The sequence below is a fragment of the Canis lupus genome, chromosome 8 (assembly GCF_011100685.1).
Source record: "Canis lupus familiaris isolate Mischka breed German Shepherd chromosome 8, alternate assembly UU_Cfam_GSD_1.0, whole genome shotgun sequence".
NCBI classification, from domain to species: Eukaryota; Metazoa; Chordata; class Mammalia; order Carnivora; family Canidae; genus Canis; species Canis lupus.
The window spans coordinates 68,468,265-68,492,251 of NC_049229.1; the positions used below are offsets into that span (position 1 = coordinate 68,468,265).

The 23,987-nt window shown below is 54.4% G+C and overlaps 1 protein-coding gene and 1 long non-coding RNA gene across 4 annotated transcripts in view; one reads left to right on the plus strand and one right to left on the minus strand.

Annotated features, from left to right (window-relative positions):
• Positions 1-6,737: 6,737 nt before the first annotated feature.
• On the minus strand, positions 6,738-10,307 carry LOC119872926. 2 transcript variants are annotated; one of them, XR_005363765.1, is made up of 3 exons: positions 10,181-10,307; positions 9,481-9,723; positions 6,738-7,216 (listed from the first exon to the last, which is right to left on the minus strand). It is a non-coding gene; the product is annotated as an uncharacterized LOC119872926 (long non-coding RNA). The 2 variants fall into 2 exon arrangements; XR_005363766.1 differs by lacking the exon at positions 10,181-10,307 and adding an exon at positions 9,878-9,995.
• CYP46A1 (cytochrome P450 family 46 subfamily A member 1) overlaps positions 9,085-23,987 on the plus strand; it is a 28,898-nt gene continuing 13,995 nt past the window's right edge. Inside the window, exons 1-4 of one of the 2 annotated variants that reach the window (XM_038545701.1) lie at positions 9,085-9,312; positions 15,719-15,799; positions 16,345-16,426; positions 23,488-23,561. In XM_038545701.1, the coding sequence (XP_038401629.1) occupies positions 9,191-9,312; positions 15,719-15,799; positions 16,345-16,426; positions 23,488-23,561 (359 nt within the window). In that variant the 5' untranslated portion in view covers positions 9,085-9,190. Of the gene's footprint in view, positions 9,313-9,443; positions 9,640-15,718; positions 15,800-16,344; positions 16,427-23,487; positions 23,562-23,987 lie in introns of those variants that run through there. The other variant, XM_038545702.1, reaches the window with a different exon arrangement.

The following is a 23,987-nucleotide window of genomic DNA, read 5'->3' on the forward strand; positions in this document are numbered from 1 at the left end:
GCAGAGGGGCAGAGAGACTCTCCCCAAAGGCTGTGGGGCGTGGGGGCCGGGCAGGGTGCAGGAATCGGGCTGCAGTCACAGTTACAGGAGGGGGCGGGTGGTGGAAAGAAGAGGGCTGTGACATTTGATCACATTCCCAAGGCAGTTCCTGGTCTGAATCAGAACACCGGCCCTAGCACTCTTGAAGCAGATGCTGAGCGGACACTTGGCAGGCTGTAATATAGGACTTCTGTCCTGGAGTTGGGTTCCTCGACCCCCAGGGGCCTGGAGCATGTATGGTGCACTCCACCAATGGCCACCGCTGTTCCCACGCGGTGTTCCCACGCACAACTGCCCGGGCCTGAATGCGCACCTGCCTGGCTGCAGGGGGACAGGCTCAGGGCAGGCTCCCAGGCGGGCACTCATGACCTCCTGTATGTCGGCAGACGGGCACCACCCGGCAAGTGTCGGATCCAGCCTGCCCAGGTGAAGGTGAGGAGCCACCTCATCCGTTTTGTGCCCAAAGAAAGTAAGTGCCTACCGACAAGGGTGAAGTAGGGGAGGGAAGCACCTGCAGCCCATACCCAGCGGCTCCCCCACTCGATACGGGTCCTTCCAGCTGGTTCTGGATGTCCCTCCTGGGCCCCGATGCCTAGCATTGGGAATGGCACCCATTAGATGCTCGAAGTGGGTGGAGCTCCTTGATCCCGGGCCATGGGTGAGTGGTCCCAAGGGGCTGCAGGCCTCAGAGGGGGTGAGGGAAAGATAGGGCTAACTGGTGTCTGGCAAGGTGCACTCTGAGCTCTCAGGACAGGCAGAGGCAGCGGGTACATATGGGTGGGGGCAAGACCAGAAGGAGTCATGCTGGGAGAAGGTGCCACGGGGGCAGGCGCATCTCCCTAGGGGCTACCATGAGATGGTTCAATTCCAACAAGTCTGGTGGGGAGGGAGGTGGGCGCAAGTCCTCGTGACCTCAGAGCCAAGCTTCATGCTAGAGGTACACCTTGAGCAAGACAGACACAAACCTGCCTTCTTGGGTTGTTACATACAGTCTCTCCATTTGCAAATTTTGGCAACTTGTGCTCAAAATCTTAAAAATCACCCTGTGGGCCAAGGGTACCCAACAGATAGATCACAGCTGGTGGAGGAGGTGTAGGGGAGAAGGAAAGGAGGGGTGCTGGGCACCCGGCGGCTGGGGTGGGCAGCCTGGAGGCAGCAGTGCCCCCAGCAGAGAAAAGGTGGGGGCAGGAATGAGCTCAGAGTTTGGGGAGGTTAATCCTAGCTGCGGTTGGTTTCAGGCCTTGGCGAGTTTTCCATTCATTCAGCAGTTTCTGGCACTTTCTATTGTTACCCATTTGGTGCTGGATGCTGGAGCCACAGGAAAAGTCAGACCAGGCCCTGTCCCTCCTGGGACAGACAGAAAAGTCATTTATTGTCCCAGGGCCATTACAGAAGTGTGTGCCAGCTGCCATGGGGACCCAGAGCAGTGCAGGACCGGGGTGGGGGTGGGGAGTTCCCAGAGGCTGGGGGTTGAGCCTGGAACGAAGTGTGCACTGGGGGTGGGGGGGGCAGTCTAGGCTGCAGAACTAGCAGGAGCCAAAGCAGAAGGCTCCCTGACAGCCTGGGGATCCGGAAGCCCTTCCCCACAGGTGGAGTGGGAGCCAGGGTGCAGGGAGGGGGAGCATCTGGCCCTGCCCTGCTCATGGCCTTGAATCAAGACCCCTTCTTAGCCTTCACCTCAGCTGAGGTGGGGGGGGTGGTTAGAGGGACTGGTGACCCTTGGGTCCCTCCCCATAGTCAGGGAGAAGTCTGGGAGTTGTGCCTGTCCTGGCAGAGTGTCCCAAGCAGAGTGAGGTTTATCTCTGGGGCTGACCAGGGCTGAGCGTGAGGGCCATGTATTGGGGGGTGGACAAGGGAAGTCACCCACCTCAGCTCCCCATGCCTACATACCGAGGCCCTGTGATGGGGCAGAGGCTTGGGGTGCCACCATGGCTCTGGTCAGCGTGGGCCCCAGCTCCAGCCAGCAGCCTTGGGAGCCTGGAGGGGAGAGCTGCACCCTATCCGGACAGGCCCTGGGCAGTCCAGTTCCCATGCCGCCTGCGTGCCTTAGATCCTCAGCAGATCTCCCCATCAGGGGCCTCAGCTTCCTTACACCTAAACCAGACGGGAGCCAGAAAGGGTCACTTACTCTCCGAAGCCCTCCCAGATACTTCTTCCCTTCCACTGGGCTCATGGCTTAACAGTGTGAGGGGCTGTTCCCCCATCCCTGTTCCCAGACTAGACACTCCCAGGAGGGCAGGACCAGGGGTGGGGGGACACCGCAGAGGCAGACTGCACAAAGCAGCTGCCGGCCAGCGTTTGCAGAATGACTGAGGAAGCACCTCGCACCAGCTCCAGGCCGGTGTCCCCAAGAGGTACCCCATCCCCGGGGTGGGAGTGGAGGGCAGGATGGGAACATCTTTCCCAAGGGGTCTGCGTTCCCTGGTGGAGAGCTGGGGCGGGTCGCTCTGACCGCAGGCTCTTCCTCTGCGCAGAGTTCATCCGGAGGGCAGAGAGCACCCCGCGGCCCCCAGCGCGAGCACCCACCCAGGCGCCCCGCCGCCGCCGCCCCACGGCTGCCGCGCCCGCGCCCACCCCGCGCCCCGCAAGGCCCACCCGGCGGCCGGGGGGTCGGAGGGGTGGCGGGCGGCGGCGGGGTCGACCCGGTACCGCGGACCCCGCGCCCCCCGACGGCGCCGTGCGCCTGGTGCGGCCCGCGGGCCTGAGTCCCGGGCGCGGGCGCGTGGAGGTGTTCGCGGGAGGACGCTGGGGCACCGTGTGCGACGACGCCTGGGACACCAAGGCTGCCGCCGTCGTGTGCCGCCAGCTGGGCTTTGCGCACGCCGCGCGGGCCGCCAAGCGCGCGGAGTTCGGGGAGGGCCGCGCGCTGCCCATCCTGCTGGACGACGTGCGCTGCGCGGGCAGCGAGCGCAACCTGCTGGAGTGCACGCACGCCGGCGTGGGGACTCACAACTGCGGGCACCAGGAGGACGCGGGCGTCGTGTGCAGCCACGAGGACCCCGACCTGTAGGCGAGCACCGCCTCCACCCGCCGCAGCCTGGCAGGGCCCCTGCGCCCTGGGCGCCCGGTGCGCGCGACCCTGCGGGCCGAGGGGGCTCGTCTGTAACGCTGTCCCGTGGCCGCGTGGGCGGTGGGGGTGCAGGGCTCGCGTGCTCTCTGTGTCCCCGCCCCTGTGTCTTCCGCGGGCCAGAAGCCACAGCGTGTTGGGGTCTGTGTGGCCATGGGCCCCAGGTGTTCTTTTCTTACCTCCAAACATCTCAGGCACGCGCAGGCACAGTCTGGCCACCGACCCTGAGCACTGAGGACGACCACCCTTCAAGGGCAGGCATGCCCTTGGGCACTTTAACGGAGGCATAGCTGGTAGATTGAGGGAGGGGACCAGGCCTGTCCTGCCCGGGGCTAGAGTGGAGGGCCCTGGACAATCTGGAGCGTAGCCTGAGGAAGGTGACTCAAAGATCATGGTTGGGTGGCCTGGCAGGTAGAGGTGCTGAAGAGAACAGGTAGGCATCCCGTGGGGCAAAGGGAAGCTGTTAGACGGATGGGTCCAGGGTGAACTGTGGGCTGTGGCTGTCTGGGTGAGGATCAGGCTCCCTGGGGAAGTGAGCATCCGGGGAGGGCTGGCTGGGGGACGGGGTACTAGCTCACCTCTGGGAGAAGCCTCCTGGTCCCCTTGGGCTTCATCAACATGCTGAGGCCATGTGGGTGCTCTGGGGACAGCGCTGGGGTCCCTGGCCCTGAGACCTGACCCCCTAGCACTCACTGGGACAGAAGCCACCCACCTGGCCACTCCAAGCATCACGCCGCCCAGTGAGTGAGTAGGGCATCAGGTTTCTCCACTTTAAAGGCGGTGTTGGGGCCACCGGAGCCACCTTGGTCATCTCCATCCACACGCTGCACAGTGAAATCCCAGGGGACCCCCACCACGCCCCTGCCCAGGGGTCCAGAAGGTCTCCTAATGCTCTGTCACCCAATGATGTGCCAACAACGTGACTGTTTACAACCCCCTTCCTGCCTCTTCTCTCTGACCCACACTGCCTGGGAGCTGGAGGTGGGGGTGAGATAGGGGGGCGAGGCCGGGAGCCTCCCTCCTGCTCACGGGTGGAAGTTCCTTTGCCCACTGAGGGCCTCCACCCTGGCCCTGTGCCGGGTCTGTGAGGGGGTGTCAAGTACAGTTGGACATACCCTCTGATAGGGGAGCAGAGAGGCGAAGCAGATGGGCACTGGGCGGTGAGGACAGGATATAGCCCATGCCAGGGCCCGTTGGGGCTCTGGGGGGGTCATCCCAGCCCACACTGTCCATTATTCTGAGAGCTGAGCCGGCGCCAGGGGTGGTGTGCCCAGCAGAGGAAATGGAGCAGGCAAGTCCTGGCGGGGGGGTGGCTCCTGGCTGCTCATGAGCTGAGTACGGAGTACAGGACGGCAGAAGAAAGCTCAAGGTCACCTCTCGGACTTCTCGTACCTCTGCCTTCAGTGCGGTTGGCAAGGGCCCTGGGCCTGGCCACCTTGAGCCCACCTGGAGACCACAGCCCTGCCGCTGAGCGTGGCCTGTGTGCAGGACACCGTGGTAAGGACAGTACAGCATGTGTGAACTCACTTAAGCCTTTGAAAAGCCCTCTTCTGCTCCTTTTATGGGCAGAGAAACTGAGGGGCACAGCCAGAGAGGGGAGAAGAGCACACACAGCCTAGCTCACACCTGCTGGCATCCTAACTCTTGAACTACCTGGTCCACGTGCGCTAGGCCAGCAGCAAGATGCGGCTTGGCCCAGGGGTCCCCCCCACCACACCGGGCTCCTGCCCACTGTGGGCTGCCAGCCTGGCCAGGAAGCACCTGCTGGAGGCCCCTGCCTCGTCCCATTGCCCAGCGGTAGCCGACGGGCATCTCCTCCAGATGCAGGGAAATTCAGATGCAGGGAAATTCCGAACAGTGCCAGCTGCGAGGGCCCAACTCCCCACCGCGCACATGGAGAAACGAGCCTGGGGAGGCGGAGTGTCCTGGGCCTGTCCCAGATGGGGCTGAGCAGAGACTAGAGCCCAGGGAAGGTGGGTGGCCCTCCAGAGCAGGGCGGCACCCTGGCCCTACCCAGTGGGGCGACCAGAGCTGTTGGTCCTCCTGGGCCCCGAACAGTGGTGTTGGGGGGTTGTAGAGCCTCTTCCTGGGGCTCCTCCATGCCCTTCCCTGCCCTTCCTCACCCTGTTGATCTTTCTCCCTTCATGTCAGGGCCTGAGAGCCAAGATGCCATCAGGTGTGGCCTGGGAAGTGGGGCATAAGTGATGGGGGGGTGTGCATCTCCCACTGCTCCTCAGCAGTGATGGCCTGGAGCCACCAGCAGGGCCTCTAGTATCTTCCCCCACGTGGTGGAGTGGTCCAGCCCTCAGCGAGGCCCTTGGGTGGGGTGCTCTTCCCTTCAGTCCTCCTGACCCCTCAGCTCCAAACAAGGCTTAGGCTTCAGCCTGACTCCTGACGAGGAGGCTGACACAGACTCACTGCCCCTTCAGCAGTAACAAGGGAGGATAGCTGACGTTTGCTGAGCACTTACTATGTGCTAGGCACAGTCCTAAAAGTTTTACTTAGTATTCACTCACTCAATCCTCCTGTTAACCTGTAGGAGGCAGCTATGATGCTCACCCTTCATTGTACAGATGTGCAAACTGAGGCCCGGAGAAGCTTCCTTACTTGCCAAACGTCGTGTAGCCAATATTTGAAACCAGGCAGTAGGGCTCTGGAGACCCAGCTTTGGGCCATCACACCGCTGCCTAAAGAGCATTGAATTCAGTGTCGGCCCCAATTCCCATAGGCCCCTGTCATTGTGCAGATGGGGACACAAGCCTAGAAAGAGGCAGAGCCGGCTTCAGACTTGCCGTCCAGTGCTCCTTTCACTCCACTACCTACAGCTGGCTGCCGAGGGAGCATCCACAAGTGACTCTGTCCCCTGGGACTCTGATCCTGCCTCAGAGCCCTCCAGGGTTTCTGGAGATAGGGGTGACCCTGGCCAAGGCTCCCTCTGCTCCCCGTCAACCTCTGCCATCTTCCGCTCTAATCAGGCTTCCAGTCAGCAGTTAGAGTGGTCTCTCAGAACCTGGCCCAGAGAGGGGCCGCCTCCACCCGGTGTCACACAGCTCAGTTTTTGAATCCTTGGAGCCCAAATGGGGCAGGGATGTCCCAGGTGTGGCGTAGCACCCAGGACTGCATCCATGGTGTCAGCCTCGGGTAATGACACTCCGGGTCACCGACGGGGCCTCGTTTATCCCCTGTTTACCTGAACGCCTCCAACAAGCCGGACCCAGGCCGGGGCCTTGGTCCCACATTCCGATGGGAGGCAGCTTTGCACCACTCAAGCGAGGGCAGCTACTCCAGAGCCTGCCTTCAGAGCGGGAAGCCTTCAGAGCCCGCGATCCCGCTCAGCGATTCCTGCTGGGGGACCACGTCTTGCCCGGTGTTTCCAAACTTGAGCAGAAACACTCGTAGGGCTGGTTCACATACCAGTCGCTGGGGGCCTATCAGAGTTTTTGACTCAGTAGATCTCAGCGGGGCTGAGAATTTGCATTGTGACACCGAGTGATGCTAATGCTGTCGACCTAGGGGCCACACTTTGAGAACCACTCCCAACTAGTGCCGTCCGATCATCAGAGCCACATCAGTCACTTTAAATTCTCTAGTAGCCGTGCTAAAAATGTAACACGAAATCAGGGTGAAATGAATTTTAATAAGATATTTTCTTTAACCCAGCATATTTGACAATTATCATTTTATCAGTTAATATACAGACATTAATGAGATTTTAAAAACATTTTTTATATCCAATTAGTGTAATCCAGTGTCTGTTCTACACACACACAACATCTCAGCTTGGACTAGCCATGTTTCAAGTGGCTGGACTGGCACCTGTGGCCAGTGGCTACCACATTGAGGACCCTGGAGTCTAGACCTTTCCTGCGAAGGGCCAGGTGGTTGGCCACGTGCTTCCAGGCAGCTCCCTCTGCTGGCGGCTTGTAGTGCTGCCTGCCCAGGCGAAGGGCGCGGAGACCCACCCCAGCCTTGGGGTGCCCTCTCTCTCATCACTCCCCACCTGATCACAGGAGAGCTGGAGAATCAGATGAGGTGGCAGTGGGACAGCAGTAGACTTGATACATGAGGAGGAGATACTGTTGACTCGCCCCAGTCAGCGACAGGGGTGTCCTGTGGGCAGAAATGCCAGTGGGGCCATGGTCGCATTGAGCTAGAGGTTACCGGTGTTGAGTGATGCACCAGAGAATGTTAAGGCCCATTCCTCAACTTCGCTCTAGTTGGACAGGCTCAGGCTCACGGAAGTACCCTGAGGCTTCCCCATGCCCGCCTCGTGTGAGACCCCAGCCTGTGCCCAGAGCAGTTTAGGATCTGGCCCTGTCCTCAAAAAAACAATGGTTGGGGGTCCTCCGTCCAGATTGCCCCCAGCTCCTGGAGCTTTCACAGCCCAGCAGGGGCTCTCTAACCTGCCCACCCCCACCCACCCTCTCTAAGCAGGGCCAGCCAGTGGCTGCTTCTTACCGCCACATGGGGGCAGGCACCACGGCAAGCCAATGCCTCTGAGCCCCAGACTAGTGGTGTCCAGCTCCCTGAGGTGGGTGGGCTGGGTGGGAAGGATGGACACCCGGGTTGTGGGGGTCCAGGGACAGAAATTCTCTGGGTCCAGCTTTTGTTGTTGTTTTAAGATTTTATTTATTCATGAGCGACACAGAGAGAGGCACAGACACAGGCAGAGGGAGAAGCAGGCTCCAAGCGGGGAGCCCCATGAGGGACCCCGGATCACGCCCTGAGCCAAAGGCAGACGCTCCACCACTGAGCCACCCAGGCGTCCCTAGGTCCAGCTGCTAAAGCGTGGTGCTCCCCATCACCCTGCAGGGCACAGAACCCTCACAGTCATGGCCCTGACGGGAGGATCGTCCCTGGCTGCCTTGGGGAAAGAGGTACACAGACCTCTGTTTCCCAGCCCCCCAAACCTCTCCGGGACCGGCCCACGAATGGGGTAGGGGCATGTCCCCTTCCCAGGCACCCGGCAGCCTCAGTCTTTGGGCGCCTCCTTCCCAGCCCGTTGGAGCTTTACCGGTACCAGGAGTGTGCACACTCGGCCCTTCCCATCCGCTGCTCCCAGTCTGGGTGGCCTCCCCAGTGGAGGGGTGAGAACTGGGAGTGCAGAGCTGGGCTTGCTCTGTCACACCCGGACGGGTGGGGAGAAGCGGGTTACATAAACGGAAGGCTCGGCTAGTACTTCACAGATACCCTATGGTCCCCGCGGGCACATGTGTCGCCTTCCCTCCAGGGCCACCTTGCGCACCCAGATTTGCACGGGCCCCACCTGCGGCTCCTTTGGACCTGGGTCGACGCCTCCGACCCGGCTGTTCCTGGGTCTGGGAGGTTCTGGAGGCGCCCAGACGCCGGGAGGGCAGACCCTGGTCCAGCTGTGCGCTCCTCATTTGCAGACACCACCTCCCTGCGTCCCCGGGGTCCTCGCCACCTGCCCCGTGGGCGCCGCGGGGACCGGCCAGGCAGGGGGCACGAGCTTTGGGGGTTGGGGGTTCGAGAGAGGGTGTGGGAACAGTCGGAGGCCTGGAGGCTGGGATGGGGTTCCCGGGAAGGGGCCTAGCACCGGAGAGAGCCGTTATTTGCAGGCGCCCGAGAGAGCGGAACCAGCCAGCGGGACCCAACACCGCCGCCGGGGCAGGAAGCGCGGAGGAATCGGGGTTGCCAAGGACAACGCGTTCTGGGCGGAGCCGCCGTGGGAACGGAGCTGGAGGGGCCGGGGGCGGGGCCTAGGGAGGCGGGGCCTGGGGAGGCGGGGAGAGGGCGGGGCCCGGGGGTCTGAGCCAGAAGCGGCGTCGTGATTGGCGGAAATCCCGTGCTCTGGGCGGGGCCTGGGCCGGAGCGGGGCGGGGCCGGGGGCGGGGCCGGGGGCGGGGCCCGGGAGCTGGAGGCGGAGGCGGAGACGCGGTTGGCGGGGCCGGAGCGCCCTGGGCGGGGTCGGGCCGGCGGGGGCGGAGCCGAGCGGGAGTGGGCGGTGCTGGGTCGCGCCGGGCCTGGGGCCGAGGCGGCGCGCGGCGCTGACAGCTGAGTCGGCTCCGGCCTCCCGCCCCCTCGGTGCCCGGCCCCGACCCTGGCCTGGCCTGCCCGGGAGCCATGAGCCCCGGGCTGCTGCTGCTGCTCGGCAGCGCCGTCCTGGTCGCCTTCGGCCTCTGCTGCACCTTCGTGCACCGCGCTCGCAGCCGCTACGAGCACATCCCCGGGCCGCCGCGGCCCAGGTGAGCGGGGGGTGGGGGCGGGGGCCTGGATGGGGCGCTCGAGAGGGGGCCGGGGGGCGCGTCCAAGCCGGCGTGGGGCCGGGGGTCCAGCCTCGCGGTTGCGCGTGGCCGCTGGGAGGCGGCGGCCGGGAGAGGGGCGCTAACTATTCTTAGTAACAAATTACTCACAGCCGCAGCAGCTGCTCGGCGCCCACCGCGCTCTGCTGGGCCCCACAAACGTGATGGCAGCGACAGCCCTGTTAGGTAGGCGCTATTGTTACCCCATCGTTCAGACGAGGAGACTGAGGCGCGCAGAGGCAAAGTCACCTGCCCAAGGTCACACAGTCGGTAAGCCTAGATTTCAGCCCGGGGTCCGCCTTGGCTCTGAAGTGGGCGCTCTTAACTTTGGGACTTGGAACGGGGTCACTCCACCTGGATCGGAACACACTTTCCTTTGGTCACATTCCCCTTTGTATTTCTGTCCTGGTATATGTACCCTTTTTGTCTTCTGCTTAGCACTTCCATCCATCCTTGTCCCCTACCCCCACCTAGCGTTGCCTCCCCCACCCCCCAACCAGAAGCTTACCTTTCTGAAGCTTAAATCAAATGACCTTTCTGAAGCTTAAATCAAATGTGTCATTTCTCTGCTCCAAAAGCTTTCCATCACTTGAGAAGGAAATCTAAATTCTAGATTAAGTCCGTTCTGTGGCCAGCAAGGCCCCTGCTGAGTTCTCAGAACCCCACTCTGTACTGTTCTCATCACCCCCCTCCCTTGCTTGCTCACTGCAATCCCCCTCCTGCAGCTCCAGGGTCGTGCTCTTCCCTGTCCACCCTGTGTAAAGCCCACCTAGCCCGCAACTCCTTAAGGGGCCATCACCCCTGAAGTTACCTTCTGTTCACTTGTTGACTGTCTGTTCACTTGTTGACTGTGTCTGTCTCCCCCTTTAGAATGTGAGCCCCGGGAGGGCAGGGATGCTGTGTGTTCGCTCGTGTATCCCCAGCACCTGGCACATTGCAGACGCTCAATAAATATTTGTTGAATGAATGAATAAACAATGGTAGTAGACACGCTTTTTAAAACCTCAGGACATGAACCTTCTGGAAGGTGCCCACCTCCAGCACAAGCCAGATGACCTGGCATCGGAAGCCTGAATCCCTGTTTGGTGGTTTTGGGAAAGATCTCTGTGGCTGGTGATACAGGGAGGCGATTGTTCCCCCCTGCTGGCCCTCTGTCTTCCCAGGTGCCCTCGCCCACCTTGGGGTCTTCCTTTCCCCATGCTTAGCAGCTCTGTCTTCCATGCCACCTAGATGGTTCTTCCCCTCACCTTCCAGGCGAGGCTTCCATGCTAACTCCTCAGGGAGGTTCCCACCTGCTTCCGTGCCCGAATATATCATGTTCATTTTGTGAACTCTATGTCATTGTAAGAGTTGGGTAATTATTTGTGCAACCTTTTGTTAAGTGTCTGTCTCTCCCATAGGCCTGTGTCTGTCTTGTTCACTGCTTTGTCCCTGACATCTGGCACAGCAGCGGCAGCAGCTGGTACAGGCATAGTAGATACTCGATAAACAGTGATTCAAAGTGGATGGTGGAAGTCGCCTACCAGTTCTGTTAGGTACACTGTCACCCTTCCAACTTTGCAAACCAGCCATCGACAGCTTGGGATTGAATGAGCTTTGTGCTTGTTCGGCTAGGTCTCACCGTGACTTGGTCTTCTCGTAAACCCAAGTGCTTCAAGCACTGCAGATCTGGTCTAAGTCTCTTTGTCTCAAGAAGGCAGAACCTTAAATCAAGCCCCTTTCTGCCCCTCGCCTTTATCATTTTTTTAAATTGCATTTTTAAAATGAAATTATGCCATAAAATTTACCCTCTTAAAGGGTCCAATGAGTACTTTTTAGTATAGTGACAGAGTATATCATTCTTAACCACTGGTTCCAGAACATTTTCATCCCCCAAACAGAAACCCAGCACCCGTTAGTTGTCACGCCTCACCTCCCCCCCCCACCCCTCACCCCCCAGCCCTAGGCAACCACTAATCTGTTTTCTAGATTTGTCTGGATGTTACACATAAATGGAATCATACAATCTGTGGCCTTTTTGTGGCTGGCTTTTTTCACTCAGCATCATGATTTCAAGGTTCATCCTTGTAGTAGTATGTGTCTGTATTTCTTCCCTCTTATGCCCGATTTCTCCCCTGAGTCCTACACTGCAGAAGCGACGTGTGACCTACAGGTGCGTGTGGGTGGGTGGGAGAATGGGAGGAGGTTAATTATATAATACTAATTATATAATTAAACGTAATTATAGTTGGGCTCTTTATTCTAAGGAGGTGAACTGAACGATGCATATGCAAAAAGATTTGGGATTAACAGTTGTTTGGTGGTCACATATAAACCTGTGCTAAATGAAAGTTCTGGAGCCTCTTCTAGCTCATGCTTTGGTATCCAAAGCCTGGATCCTCAAACCGTGATTGGCAACACCATGGTTGGCAAGAAGTGTACATATCGGGTCTCTGGTAGTAACGTTTGCCCCTTGGTTGCTTCCAGGCTTTGCCAACTTTCAGGCAAGGATCCCTCTGCCTTACAAGGAGCAGCTGCTGTGCTCTCCCCACCCCTACCCATCTTCCTCCTTATCCAGCAGGTGTCACCAGGATGCCCTCTCCTCCAGGATACCCTCCTGGAGTTCCCCACACACAACATCCTACTGCAACCATCCGTGTAGCGGCTGAAAACTCAGACCCCACCTTTGGGTCCCACACAAACACTTGTGATTTCTTCATTTCCCTGTCACTGCTCTCAGCTTCCTCATCAGCCCCCACTCTCCTGGCAGCGTGGGATGAATGTAAACTTGACAACAGAAAGTTGTCAAGAGAGCGTCTCTCTCTTCCAGTTTTTATTTATTGCAGAATAAGTTTTTCAAGTGCGACTCTTGGGTGGCACTGGTTCCCTACTCCCGTTCCCACTTGCCAAACTGCCCCAGGTGGGGCCCGTTCAACAAATGGCCCTTTGGCTCCTGGCGATGGTGGAGACCCCACCCCTTACTGGCTCTGTTGGGTGGCGCACCCAACCTTGGGTGCCCAGCTGAGCACTCACCACCCCTCCCACTGGCATGGGGCACAGTCATGGCCACTCACCCTCACTCCTGGAGGTGTCCCCCCCCCAGCCACTGTGTGGGCTCCCTTCATCCTTGGGGCTGGCCTCACAGTGGACCCTCCAGGTGACCTCTGCTTCTTTACGATCCAAGACTTTGCCCTCAGGAAACCTTGGATTGCCGCTGTGCCAACCACAGTGTTATGGGAAACTGCATGTGCCACGGACCCGGCAGGGCGGAGGATTCTCACCCGCCTCTGTCTCCCGGGGGCAGCCCTGTCATGCTCAGCCTGCCAGCAGGGGCCTGCCTCTGTCCGCCCCCAGCCCCATCCCAGGTTCCACCTCCTGGGAATTCTGCATCCCTTACCTATTTCCAACACCTGGTCTTCCTGCCCTGCCTTTGGCTCCCCAGCGCCCCCTGCAGGGGTCGGAGGGAAGAGGTTTTAGTTTCCATCCGTGCCCGGCAGTGGGACCCCACACTCCTCTGTCCCCTTGGCCCTCTTGGGGTGTCACTCACCTTCTCCCCCAGGTGGCCGTGGGCCCCCGTGCTTACGGCGGAGGCTCCCAGACAGGCCTGGGACAGTGAGGAACGCCTAGATCCTGTTCTCACTCAGGTGGTCCCCAAAAGAACATTCTCCCCAAACGGGCAGCTGTAGGGAGTGACCCTGGATACCAGATTATTCTGGAAATACAGCCAGTCGTGTGGGACTGGTGGAGCAGCGGAAGTTCAGGGCCGCTCACCCCCGTGGGCTTCAGCTGCCCGGCAGCCGCCCTGCACTTCCTTCCTCGTGCATTTGCCGCCCACTCTTGAAGTGTTTCTTGCTTCTCTTCAGTTCCTGCCACCTCCCCCTCGATCCCCACTCCCAGCCTTTCTTCTTGCCTCCTACTTCCCTGAGTAAATGGAGCAGCCTGAGAGAACTTCCTTCCAGGGCTGTGCCGCCACCGCCAGCTACCCCCATCCCTTCCCAGGGCCCACGCGCCCTTCCCACGGGGACCTCAGTGCTTCTGGCCACGGGGAGCCGTCCCCTCGGTTCAGCAACCCTGGCCCCAGCCAGGCCCCCCTCCTGTGCCATCAGTTTTCCTTGTCTCCTGCATCATTCTGATTTTTATATAACATGTTGTAAAACAAAAACAACAAAAAAAACACACACAAAAAAATCCATCTCTTCCCTTCCCATTCCCTCCAAATGCCACCCCCTGTCTCTGCACCCCCTCAGCACCCACCCCAAGCCTGTCTATCTTTGGGCCCCATCCTTCCTTCCCTCTCTTGGGCCTGCCACCCCCTGGGGCTCTGGCACCCACCTCTCTGCCCACCCTGCTTTGGCCGAGTGACCTCCCGGGAGCTGCGCCCAGGGTAGCGCTTCCGTCCTGCTCTTGCCCGGGCCCAGGGCAGCCTGGGGTAGTGCCAGCCCCTCCCCTGTCCCGCTCTCTCCGTAGGCTCCCCACTCCACACCCCTGGCTCTCCTTGGGCCTCCCCAGCGGCTCCGGCTCAGTCTCCCTGGCCGGTGGTCCCTTTGCTGCCTGACCGCCTGACTCAGTCCTGGGGTCTCTTCTCTGTCTACACTCGCCCCCCCTTGTGGTCTAATCCAGTTGCTGGGCTGTGAGTGCCGCCTCTCTGCTGAGGACTGTCCTGTTCACATCTCTAGCCTGGCAGGTCAGAAAGCCAGTAGAGCAGGTTACCTCTGGGAGCAACAGAGGTGCAAACCCCCCCTCCCCGGGGAGCTCTGGGAGCTGACCCCACCCAGGTGGAGGTCGCAGGGTCATCTGTGGAGGCTGCTGGGGAGGGGGGTGGCAAGCTGGAACTTCAGGCCCCCCCTTCCTGCAGGCAGAGCCTCAGTGCTGGCCCTCAAAACCCCACCTGCCCGCACGGACAAGGGCATGATGGGGCCTGCTGCCCCCCACCAGCTCCTTCTCAGGCCTCCTCGCCTTAGTAAGTGGCAGCCCCATCCATCCTTGTAATGCTCAGGCCAGGAGACTTGGCTCAGCCTGACAGCGCTCTCACACCCACACCCACAGCAAGTCCGCTTGGCTCCTCCGACAACACGCACTGGAAACCGGGTTCTCGCCTGCACGGGTCTGAGCCCTGTCCCCTCTCACAGCCCCTCACTGGTGTCCCTGCCTCCATTCCTGCCCCCACCCGCCCCATATACTCTCAGCACAGCAGCCGTGAGATGAGCCCTTAGAAACCCGTCAGACCCTGTCTCTGCTCCACTCAAAACCCTCCAGTGGCCCCCATTTCAAGGTCAAAGCAAAAGTTTCAACAACAGTGCACAAGGCTGTTGGTGATCTGCCCCCTACCTTGAGGACCCCATCCCGTGCCACATCGCCCTCAAACACTCCTCTCCAGCCTCAACACCTTCTCCCTGTTCTTCAAACTTACCAAGCACACTCCTACCTCAGGACCTTGGCACCTGCTCTTCCCTTTGCCTGGAATGCTCTTCCCCTACATACCTGGGCAGCCAAGTCTCTCACTTATTACAGCCCAAATGTTACCTTCTTAGAGGGACATTTCCTGACCCGCCTGCAGAAAATAACAACCCCCGTCCTATCTCCACCTCTGATTACCTAACCCCCTGATTTTTCTCCCATCACTCTCCGACTTCATACTTACTTACTTATTTGTTTATTTGCTCTCTATCTCCCTCCAGGAAAGGTGAGGTCTCTGACCCAGAAAACTCACTCTAGATGGTGTAGTAAGTGAGCTTGTCTGGAATAAGTCACACGGGAGATAGGAAACACCTTAAAAATGTGCCACAAGGTGACACCAGACAGACTTGTTCACATTGTGGTGATCACACCAGACTTACACATCTGCACTGCAGACTGAGCATGACTAAACAATCCCTGGGTGAGAAGGACCTTGGGGTGACCCCGTCCTAGCCGTGCCATGGTGGGCTGATGACCACCTCTCTGGCTGCAGCTCCCCTGCCTGTGGCTAACAAACTACCTTCCTCCAGGTGGTGGGGGCGGCTCAGGTGGAAAGAGGGGTGGAATGGTGCCCAGCATGTAGTGAGTGTTCCGTGGATGTGTCAAGGTAATTGCACACAATACCATTGTTCACTTTGGATGTGCCAGCCCCTGGCCTCTGCACCAGGGAGATGGTTTCATCCTTCTCCATCTCCCCTCTATGGAAAGCTCTGGAGCTGGCCAGACCTGGGTTTGCATCCTGCCTGCATTCCAACCGCCAGGTGCCCCGGAGCCAGTGCCACAACTCCTTGGGCCTCAGTCCTCCCATCTGCGAAGTGGGCCTAATGACGCCGACCTCCCGGAGTCCTGCGGGGGGAGGGAGCACTCTTTAATGGTGACTTCTGGTGATCTTAACGTTTCCTGTTTCTTCTAGTTTCCTTCTAGGACACCTCCCCTACTTCTGGAAAAAGGATGAGGTTTGTGGCCGCGTGCTCCAAGATGTGTTTTTGGATTGGTGGGTCCTGATTGTCGTTTGTTGCCCTTACTCCAGCCCAGGGCCCTCATGCCTCACCCCCCCCCCCCCCCCCCCCCCCCCCGGTCAGCGTACACACTTCCCCCCGCTCGGGACAGGTCACTCCCACCCCCAAAGTTCCTCCCCTGAGTGGAGAGGTAGGAGAGGCTGGTTCAGAAAGCAGCTGACTCTGCCTTTCACCAGCGGTGTGACCTGAGACCGGCCATGAGAAACTCTGAGCCTCAGTTTCTTCATCTGTGAGCTGGGTGGGGTGTGTGACTCGGTCATAGTCAGTGTAGACAATGGTGCTTTACACTTGCAAAAGCATTTTCGAAGGCACGATATCGCTTGGTTCCCAGCAAAGGAGGAGTGTAGCAACCCTACTTCTATGGATGTGGGAACTGAGACCAGTGGGGGGTGTGACCCAGCAGAGAGACCATGTCAAGCCCCTCCTGGGATGGGACACCCTGATCCTCCTGCTGGGTAGTGAGGATGATAGTCACCTCTCCCATAGCTGACAACTTCCTTTGGGTCATTCTGGTTTCCAGGGCTAAGAAGTATGGCCCCGTTGTGCGGGTCAACGTCTTCCACAAAACCTCGGTCATCGTCACAAGCCCTGAGTCGGTCAAGGTAGGAAGCAGAGTGGATTCCATGGGGAGGGGCCTTCCCTTCCCTGGGTTGTGGGCATGAAACTTGACCCCAGGGACTGTGGGGAATTGTCCCAGAGGCACCAGAGTTTGGGCTGGTTTCCCAAGGATCCAAAAACGTATGGCATCTTTCTCTCTGACCACCCACTGTTTGGGAGTTTTGCCCAGGGGGTGCACACACATTTAGCTAGCTAACCTCCCTCAGCCTTGGTTCTTTCATCTTCAGGGTGGGATCATAACCCCTCTGTCTCTGGGCTATTGTGAGGATTAAATAGCCATTGATTTATTTAATAAATATTCATTTACACAAATATTTATTTAATAAAGGGGCAAAAGACACTTAAATGCACTTCTTTGTGTATTTCATTATATTAACCCATTTAATCCTCACAGGGAATAAATGACAGTGCTTCATTTCTCACAGTGGGTACGCAGCAGATGTGCAGGGTGGTTCTTGGCATGAGAGCGGGAGAATGCAACTTACGGTCCAGATCAGGAGAAAAGCTGAACGACCATGGTGTCTCTAACAGGATGCTAAAAATCATTTTTAAAAGTTTAATTTCAAATATGGACACAGTTTAAGATTTTTCAAGCATGCTACCAAAAACCATATACAAAGAACTTCATGACGCTCAATGAAAAAAGTTGAACCATATATGTTAATATGATGAGTTGCATTGGTTAATATTCAAGCGTTAAACCAACCTTGCATTCCCGGTCATGATAAAATTTGCTCATCTTCTGCTAAGAATTTTTGTTTCTATATTTATTATTTTCTTATAATTCCTTTGTCTGGTTTTGGATCAATAGACCTTGAAAGAGGAGTTGGGAATGTCCCCCTTTCTCTGTTTTCTGAAAGAGTTTGTATGACGTGGTGTCATTTCTTCCTTGAATGTTTGATAGGACTCACTGGTGGAGCCATCTGGGCCTGGCATTTTCTCTGAAGGAAGCACCTTTTGTTTTGTTTTAATTAAGTGATTTATGGCCATTCCAATTTTCTGTTTTTCTTGGGTTTAGTAATTTGTGTCTTTCAAGGCATTTGTCCATTTCATCTAATTGTTAAAATTATTGATATAAAGTTGTCCATAATATTTATTGATTAACTTTTTCATGTCTACTGGCTCTGTGGTGCTATACCCTCTCTCATTCCTGCAGACAGTAATTTGGGTTTTCTCTTATTTTCTTAATCAGGCTTAAAGGTTTATCAATTTTATTCATCTCTTCAAAGAACCTGTTTTTGGTTTTATTGGATTTCTCCATTGTTTGTCCATTTTCTGTTTTATTGATTTCTGCTCTTTAGTGTTTCCTTTCTGCTCTTTGTTATTTCCTTTCCCTCCTTTATGATTTCTTTTCCTTCCTTCTGCTCTTTATTATTTCCATTTTGAGTTTAATTTGTTCTTGTTCAAATTTTTTAAGGTGGGAGTTTAGAAACTTGATTTTAGACCTTGTTTCTTTTCTAATATAAGCACTTACAGCCGAACATCTCCTCATAAGTACTACATTAGCAATATATTTCAATATATTGTACTTTTATTTTCATTTGGTTCAAAACAGTTTCTTTTTCTTTTTTTTTTTTAAGACTTTATTTATTTCAGAGTGAGAGAGCATAGGAGCAGGGGGAGGGGTGGAGGGAGAAGCAGACTCCCACTGAGAAAGGAGCCCAATGTAGGGTTCAATCCCAGGACTCCGGGATCATGACTTGTGCTGAAGGCAGATGCTTAACCAATTGAGCCACCCAGATGCCCCTCAAAACACTTTCTAACTTCCCTTGTGATTTCTTCTTTGATTCATGGATTATCTAGATGTGTGTTATTCAATTTCTAAATATTATGGTATTTCCAAATACCTTTTGTTATTGATTTCTAGTTTAATTTTTTTTAAACCTCATTCGTTTTTTTTAAATATTTTATTTATTTATTCAGAGAGAGAGAGAGAGAGAGAGAGAGGCAGAGACACAGGCAGAGGGAGAAGCAGGCTCCATGCAGGAAGCCTGACGTGGGACTCAATCCCGGGTCTCCAGGATCACACCCCAGGCTGCAGGCGGCGCTAAACTGCTGTGCCACCAGGGCTGCTCGATTTCTAGTTTTATTCTATGAGTTCAGAGAAAATACTCTTCATGATTCAATTCACCCAAATGAATTGAAGCTTGTTTTATGACCTCATATATGGTCCATCTTGGTGAATGTTTATGAGCATGTAAAGATTTTTAAAATTTTTTTTTTTAAAGATTTTATTTATTTATTCATAGAGACACAGAGAGAGAGAGGCAGAGACACAGGCAGAGGGAGAAGCAGGCTCCATGCAGAGAGCCTGATGTGGGACTCGATCCCGGGTCTCCAGGATCATGCCCGGGGCTGCAGGCGGCGCTAAACCGCTGCGCCACCGGGGCTGCCCAAGATTTTTAAAATTTATTTATTCATGAGATACACAGAGAGAGAGGCAGAGACACAGGCAGAGGGAGAAGCAGGCTCCCTATGGGGAGCCCGATGTAGGACTGGATCCCAGGGCTCCAGGATAATGCCCTGAGCCAAGACAGATGCTTAACCACTGAGCCACACAGGCATCTCTGTTTATGAGCACTTAAAAAGAATGTATATTCTATGATTGTTGAATGGAATGTTTTAGAAATATCAGTTACGAGAAGTCGGTTGATAGTATTAACCAAATCTTCTAAATCCTCACTAATTTTCTGTAGTTGTTTTAACAATTACTTGGAGAGGAATGTTGAACTCTCCAACCAGAATCATGAGTTTTTCTATTTCTGTATTTGGTTCTATCAATTTTGCTTCATGCATTTTGGAGTTCTGTTATTAGGTGTGCACACATTGAAGACTGATGTGTCTTTGTGATTAATTGACCCTTGTGTCTTTAGAAATGTCCTCCTAATTTATCCTTGGTGATATTCCATTTCTTGAGGACATTTTGTCTAATATTAACAGAGCCACTCCAGTTAGTGTTGCTTGGTGTATCTTTTGCTATCCTTTTATTTTTAACCTATCTCTGGGTTTTTATATTTATTTATTTGTTTGTTTTAAAAATTTATTTATTTGAGAGAGAGAGAGAGAGAACGAACGAGTAGAGTCGAGAGGGAGAAATGGCCTCCTGGCAAAGCTGGGAGCCCAATGTGGGGCTCGATCCCAGGACCCTGGGATCATGTCCTGAGCCAAAGGTAGACACTTAATCAACTGAGCCACCCAGGCCCCCCTGGGTTTTTATATTTAGAGTGGGTTTTGTATAAATAGCATATAGTTGGATTTTGCTGTTTTATAGTCTCAAAATCTCTTCCTTTTAATTGGAGTGCTTAGGTTATTTATATTTATTGTAATTATTGAAATGCTGAGGTTTACAGCTACCATGCTGTTATTTGCTCTCGTCTTATCTGTTGTTTGTCCCCTCTTCTCCTTTCTTGCCTTCTTTTGGATTGAATATGTTTTTTTTTAAAGATTTTATTTATTTTGTCATGAGAGATACAGAGAGAGAGAGAGAGGCAGAGACATAGGCAGAGGGAGAAGCAGGCTCCATATGGGGAGCCTGATGTGAGACTCAATCCTGGGACTCCAGGATCATGTCCTGGGCTGAAGACAGGCTCTAAACTGCTGAGCCACCCAGGGATCCCCATGATTGAATATGTTTCAGTATTCTATTTTATCTCTACTATTTGCTTATTAGATCTCCTTCTCTTTCTCTTAGTAGTTGTCCTAGGATTTATAGTATAATCTTTAACTTAGTCTATCTTCAAATAAAATACTACTTAATCTCTGTTTACTTTTAAGATTTTCTGTTTACCACTGGTGTCAGGAATTTGATTATGATCCACTTTGGTGTACTGTTCTTTTTTTTTAAGGTTTTATTTATTTATTCATGAGAGACACAGAGAGAGAGAGGCAGAGACATAGGCAGAGGAAGAAGCAGGCTCCATGCAGGGGGCCCAATGCAGGACTTGATCCCAGGGCTCCAGGATCATGTGCTGAGCCAAAAGCAGACACTTAACCACTGAGCCACCCAGGTGTCCCATGTTCTTTTTTTTTTCTTTTGTCCCATGTTCTCTTTGTTAATGCTACGTAGGAGTCTTTGAACTTCTTGGATATGTGGGCTACTTGAGCATATTTTCAATATTTGTAACAAATGTGTAAAAGTTCCTGTCTGCAAACTCCATCATCTCTGTTATTTCTGGGCCTGGTTGTAGGTAGATTTTTCCACTCTTTGGCATGTCTAGTGATTTCATATTGGATCCTGAACATTGTCAGTTGTACATTTTGGAGTGCTCAATTTTGTCTTATTCTTTTGAAGGGTGCTGGAATCCATTTTGGCAGATGGTAAAGTTATCTGTGGATCAGTTTGATCCTTTCCAGGTTTGCTTGAAGGCTCTTGTAGGGTTGGTCTAGGGTCGAATTTTACTCTAGCATTAGCTTAGCCCCACTACTAAGGAGTGACTCTTCTGGGGACCATGTAAAGGCCTTATGTCTGAGGTTTAACTCTGGCCAGTGGGAACTTGAACAGTACTTGGCCTGCATAAGCTCTGAGAATCGTTCAGCATATAATTACTCAATAATCCTCCTTTTTCCTGGAAGTTTTTTTTTTTTTTTAGATTTTATTTATTTATTCATGAGAGACACAGAGAGAGAAGCAGAGACATAGGCAGAGGGAGAAGTAGGCTCCCTGCATGGAGCCTGATGTGGGACACGATCCCAGGACCCTGGGATCATGACCTGAGCCAAAGACAGGTGCTCAACCACTGAGCCACCCAGGCATCCACAGAAGTTGTTTTAAACTTAGTCTTGTGTTCACTGTACATGTGCCCAGGTTGGTAGTCATCCAAAGGTGTAGGGATCCTATGCAGATTTCTGCACAAGAGCCCTTTGTATGCATAGCTCCCTCCCCTTAGTTCCTCTGCTCTACAAATTCTAGTCTCCTCTGATCTGTCTGGACTCTGATTTCTGTCTCATCAATTTGGTAAGCCTGCTGGGCTATACTTGAGTTTTATCTTTTAGAGCCTTTATCCTGAAATTGCAGAAAGCTGGAGTAATTAATCTTTGGTCGTAGGCTCACATCTTTTTTTTTTTTTCTCTTTTCCTTCTCTTAGGATTCACAATCCTGTACTTCCTGTTGATTAGTATCTGAAAAGAGACATTTCATGCATTTTGCCTTTTTTAAAAAAAGATTTTATTTATTTGAGAGAGAGAGAGAGAGAGAGAGAAACAGCACAAGCAGGGAGAAGGGCAGAGGGAGAAGGAGGGGTAGACTGTCCACTGAGCAGGGAGCCGGATGCAGGGCTCAATCCCAGGACTCTGGGACCATGACTTGAGCCAAAGGCAGACTGAGCCACCCAGGCACCTACCTATTGTTTTTTATTGCTTATGGCAGCAGGGCAAGTGCCCAGCAGTTGTCCCTTAGTGCACAGAAGATTGCAATCAGTGTGGACAACCAGGGAAGGGAGCAAGGTGCTGAGGATGTCCCACATGCCCCTCATGTCCCAAAACCTAGCTCATTGGGCCTTCAAAGGATCCCCAGGCCCAGGGATAGCAGACACAGGGACACCTGACTATGGGGACCCCTGATTGGAGTCTGTGCTGAGGCTGCTGTGCTTCAGTGTGGGGACTCCTCAGTTTAGGTTGGGAGGGTTGGCACAGACCTTGGACTATTTAAAAATGTTTGAGAGGTCCTGGGAGTTGGGCCTTTACTCTCATGGGGACAGAACCTGCAGGAGACGGTAGTGGTTTATAAATTGGTTTATAAATGACAGCATTTGGGTGAGGGTGGGGTCCCCAGGATATGGCTCATGACCCAAAGTCAGCCATTTTGGACATTTTCTTTCAGCTGAAAAATTGATATTAGGCCTCTGAGCTAAGCTCCCAGATACCAGAAGCTCCTGGATTAATGTACAGTCGAGATATCGCCTTGCTGCTTCCTAGTGCCTCCAGGGTAAAGTTCAGTGATTCATAGGCAGGCCTCTGGGATCCAGCTCCCCTGCTGCGCCTCCCCACTTGTCACTCTGCCTGAAGGCAGCACATGACCTGGGCTTCCCCTCCCTGCATCACAGCCTTCTCTTCCCTCTCTCCTGTAGCAAATTGCCTGGATTCAAATCCTATGTCCACCATTCACCATGTGCATGACCTTGGGCATTTAAAAATCTCAGTTTCTCCATCATATATAAGATGAGCATAAAAATGGCACCTATCTCTTAGGGTTGCCTGCACACTAAGTGAGCTACACTCATGATGATGCAGATGTGCACCTGCCATTTATGGAACACCTGATGTGTCTCAGTGTTCTCAGACTTTTCGTATAGAGCAGATTTTTCTCTACAGCAACCTTTCCAGGCAGGCACACTTCTTATCCCCAATATGTGAGACGAGGAAGCAGAGGAGATGAGTAGTTTGCCTGTGGTCATAAAGTTAGCAAGTGGTGGAGTGAAGATGCTGAGTCTGGATCCAAATTCAAACCAGCTGACTCCACAGCCTGAGCTGTTAACCCCTTGACTGTACTGGTTCAAGAGCTGTCAGCTAATGTTATTATTGCTACCATCCAGCTTGTGATAAAGCAAGTTGATCTTTCCTCTAGGAAGCCTTCCTTGACTCCTATGGCTGGGTTGGCACTAGTGATACTAAATCTGTGCCCAGGGTCTCTCCCTTATCTCAGAAGCCCTCCCTCTGGGCTTCTCCCTTCCCTTGCTCTGGTTGCAGAGCAACACCTGCCTTTTCTTGTTTTCATGATTTAGAAGGCGATGTAGTGTGAGGGCCATGCCATGCTTGGGCATTGAAGTGAGGACCCCCCACCGCACCACTCCAGCTGTGTTGCCACAGGAATATCACTTCACTCCTCTATGTCCTGCTTTCCTCATCCCCAAACAAGATGCTATTGCTTGAAGACAGGACTTCTGCAGGGTTAGGGTGAGATTGTGCTTGACGAAGTGTTCACACCACAGCGGGCACTCAGTTAAAAGGGATTGTTGGGGTGTGTTTCACAAGAGCCCAGAAAACTACTGAGTCCTTTGCAGCCTCTCATGGGTGCACGAGCTCATGTTGGCTTTTTGGGGATGTTTAGAAGTTCCTGATGTCCACCAAGTACAACAAGGACTCCAAGATGTACCACGCAATCCAGACTGTGTTTGGTGAGAGGTAAGGCACCAGGAGGGGTCGGGGGGGGCGGGGGCCTGGAAAGCCCCTAGCTACAAACAGAGGGCCATGGGGCCCAGGGTGTTGGGTGTAGCATGAAGGCCCGAGCCCTGGCTGCGAGGCACACAGCAGATGCCCCTAAATGGTAGCCACCGCTCTTGTCATTGTCACCTTCTTTCTCCTCTTTCCCCTCGGGATAGCAGGTGGGCAGGTTGAGGGGGTTGCAAGGTTGGGGCATGTGATCTCCCAATTTCTTATTGATTGACTGATTGTGGCAAAATTCACAAAAGTCATCATTTTGACCATGTTGGTTACAACTCAGTGGCATGTGGTCCATTCATGGTGTGGTGTAACCATCACCACTAAGTAGTTCAGGAACATTTCCATCATCCCAAAAGGTGACCCTGTCCCTATCAAGCCATCAATCAG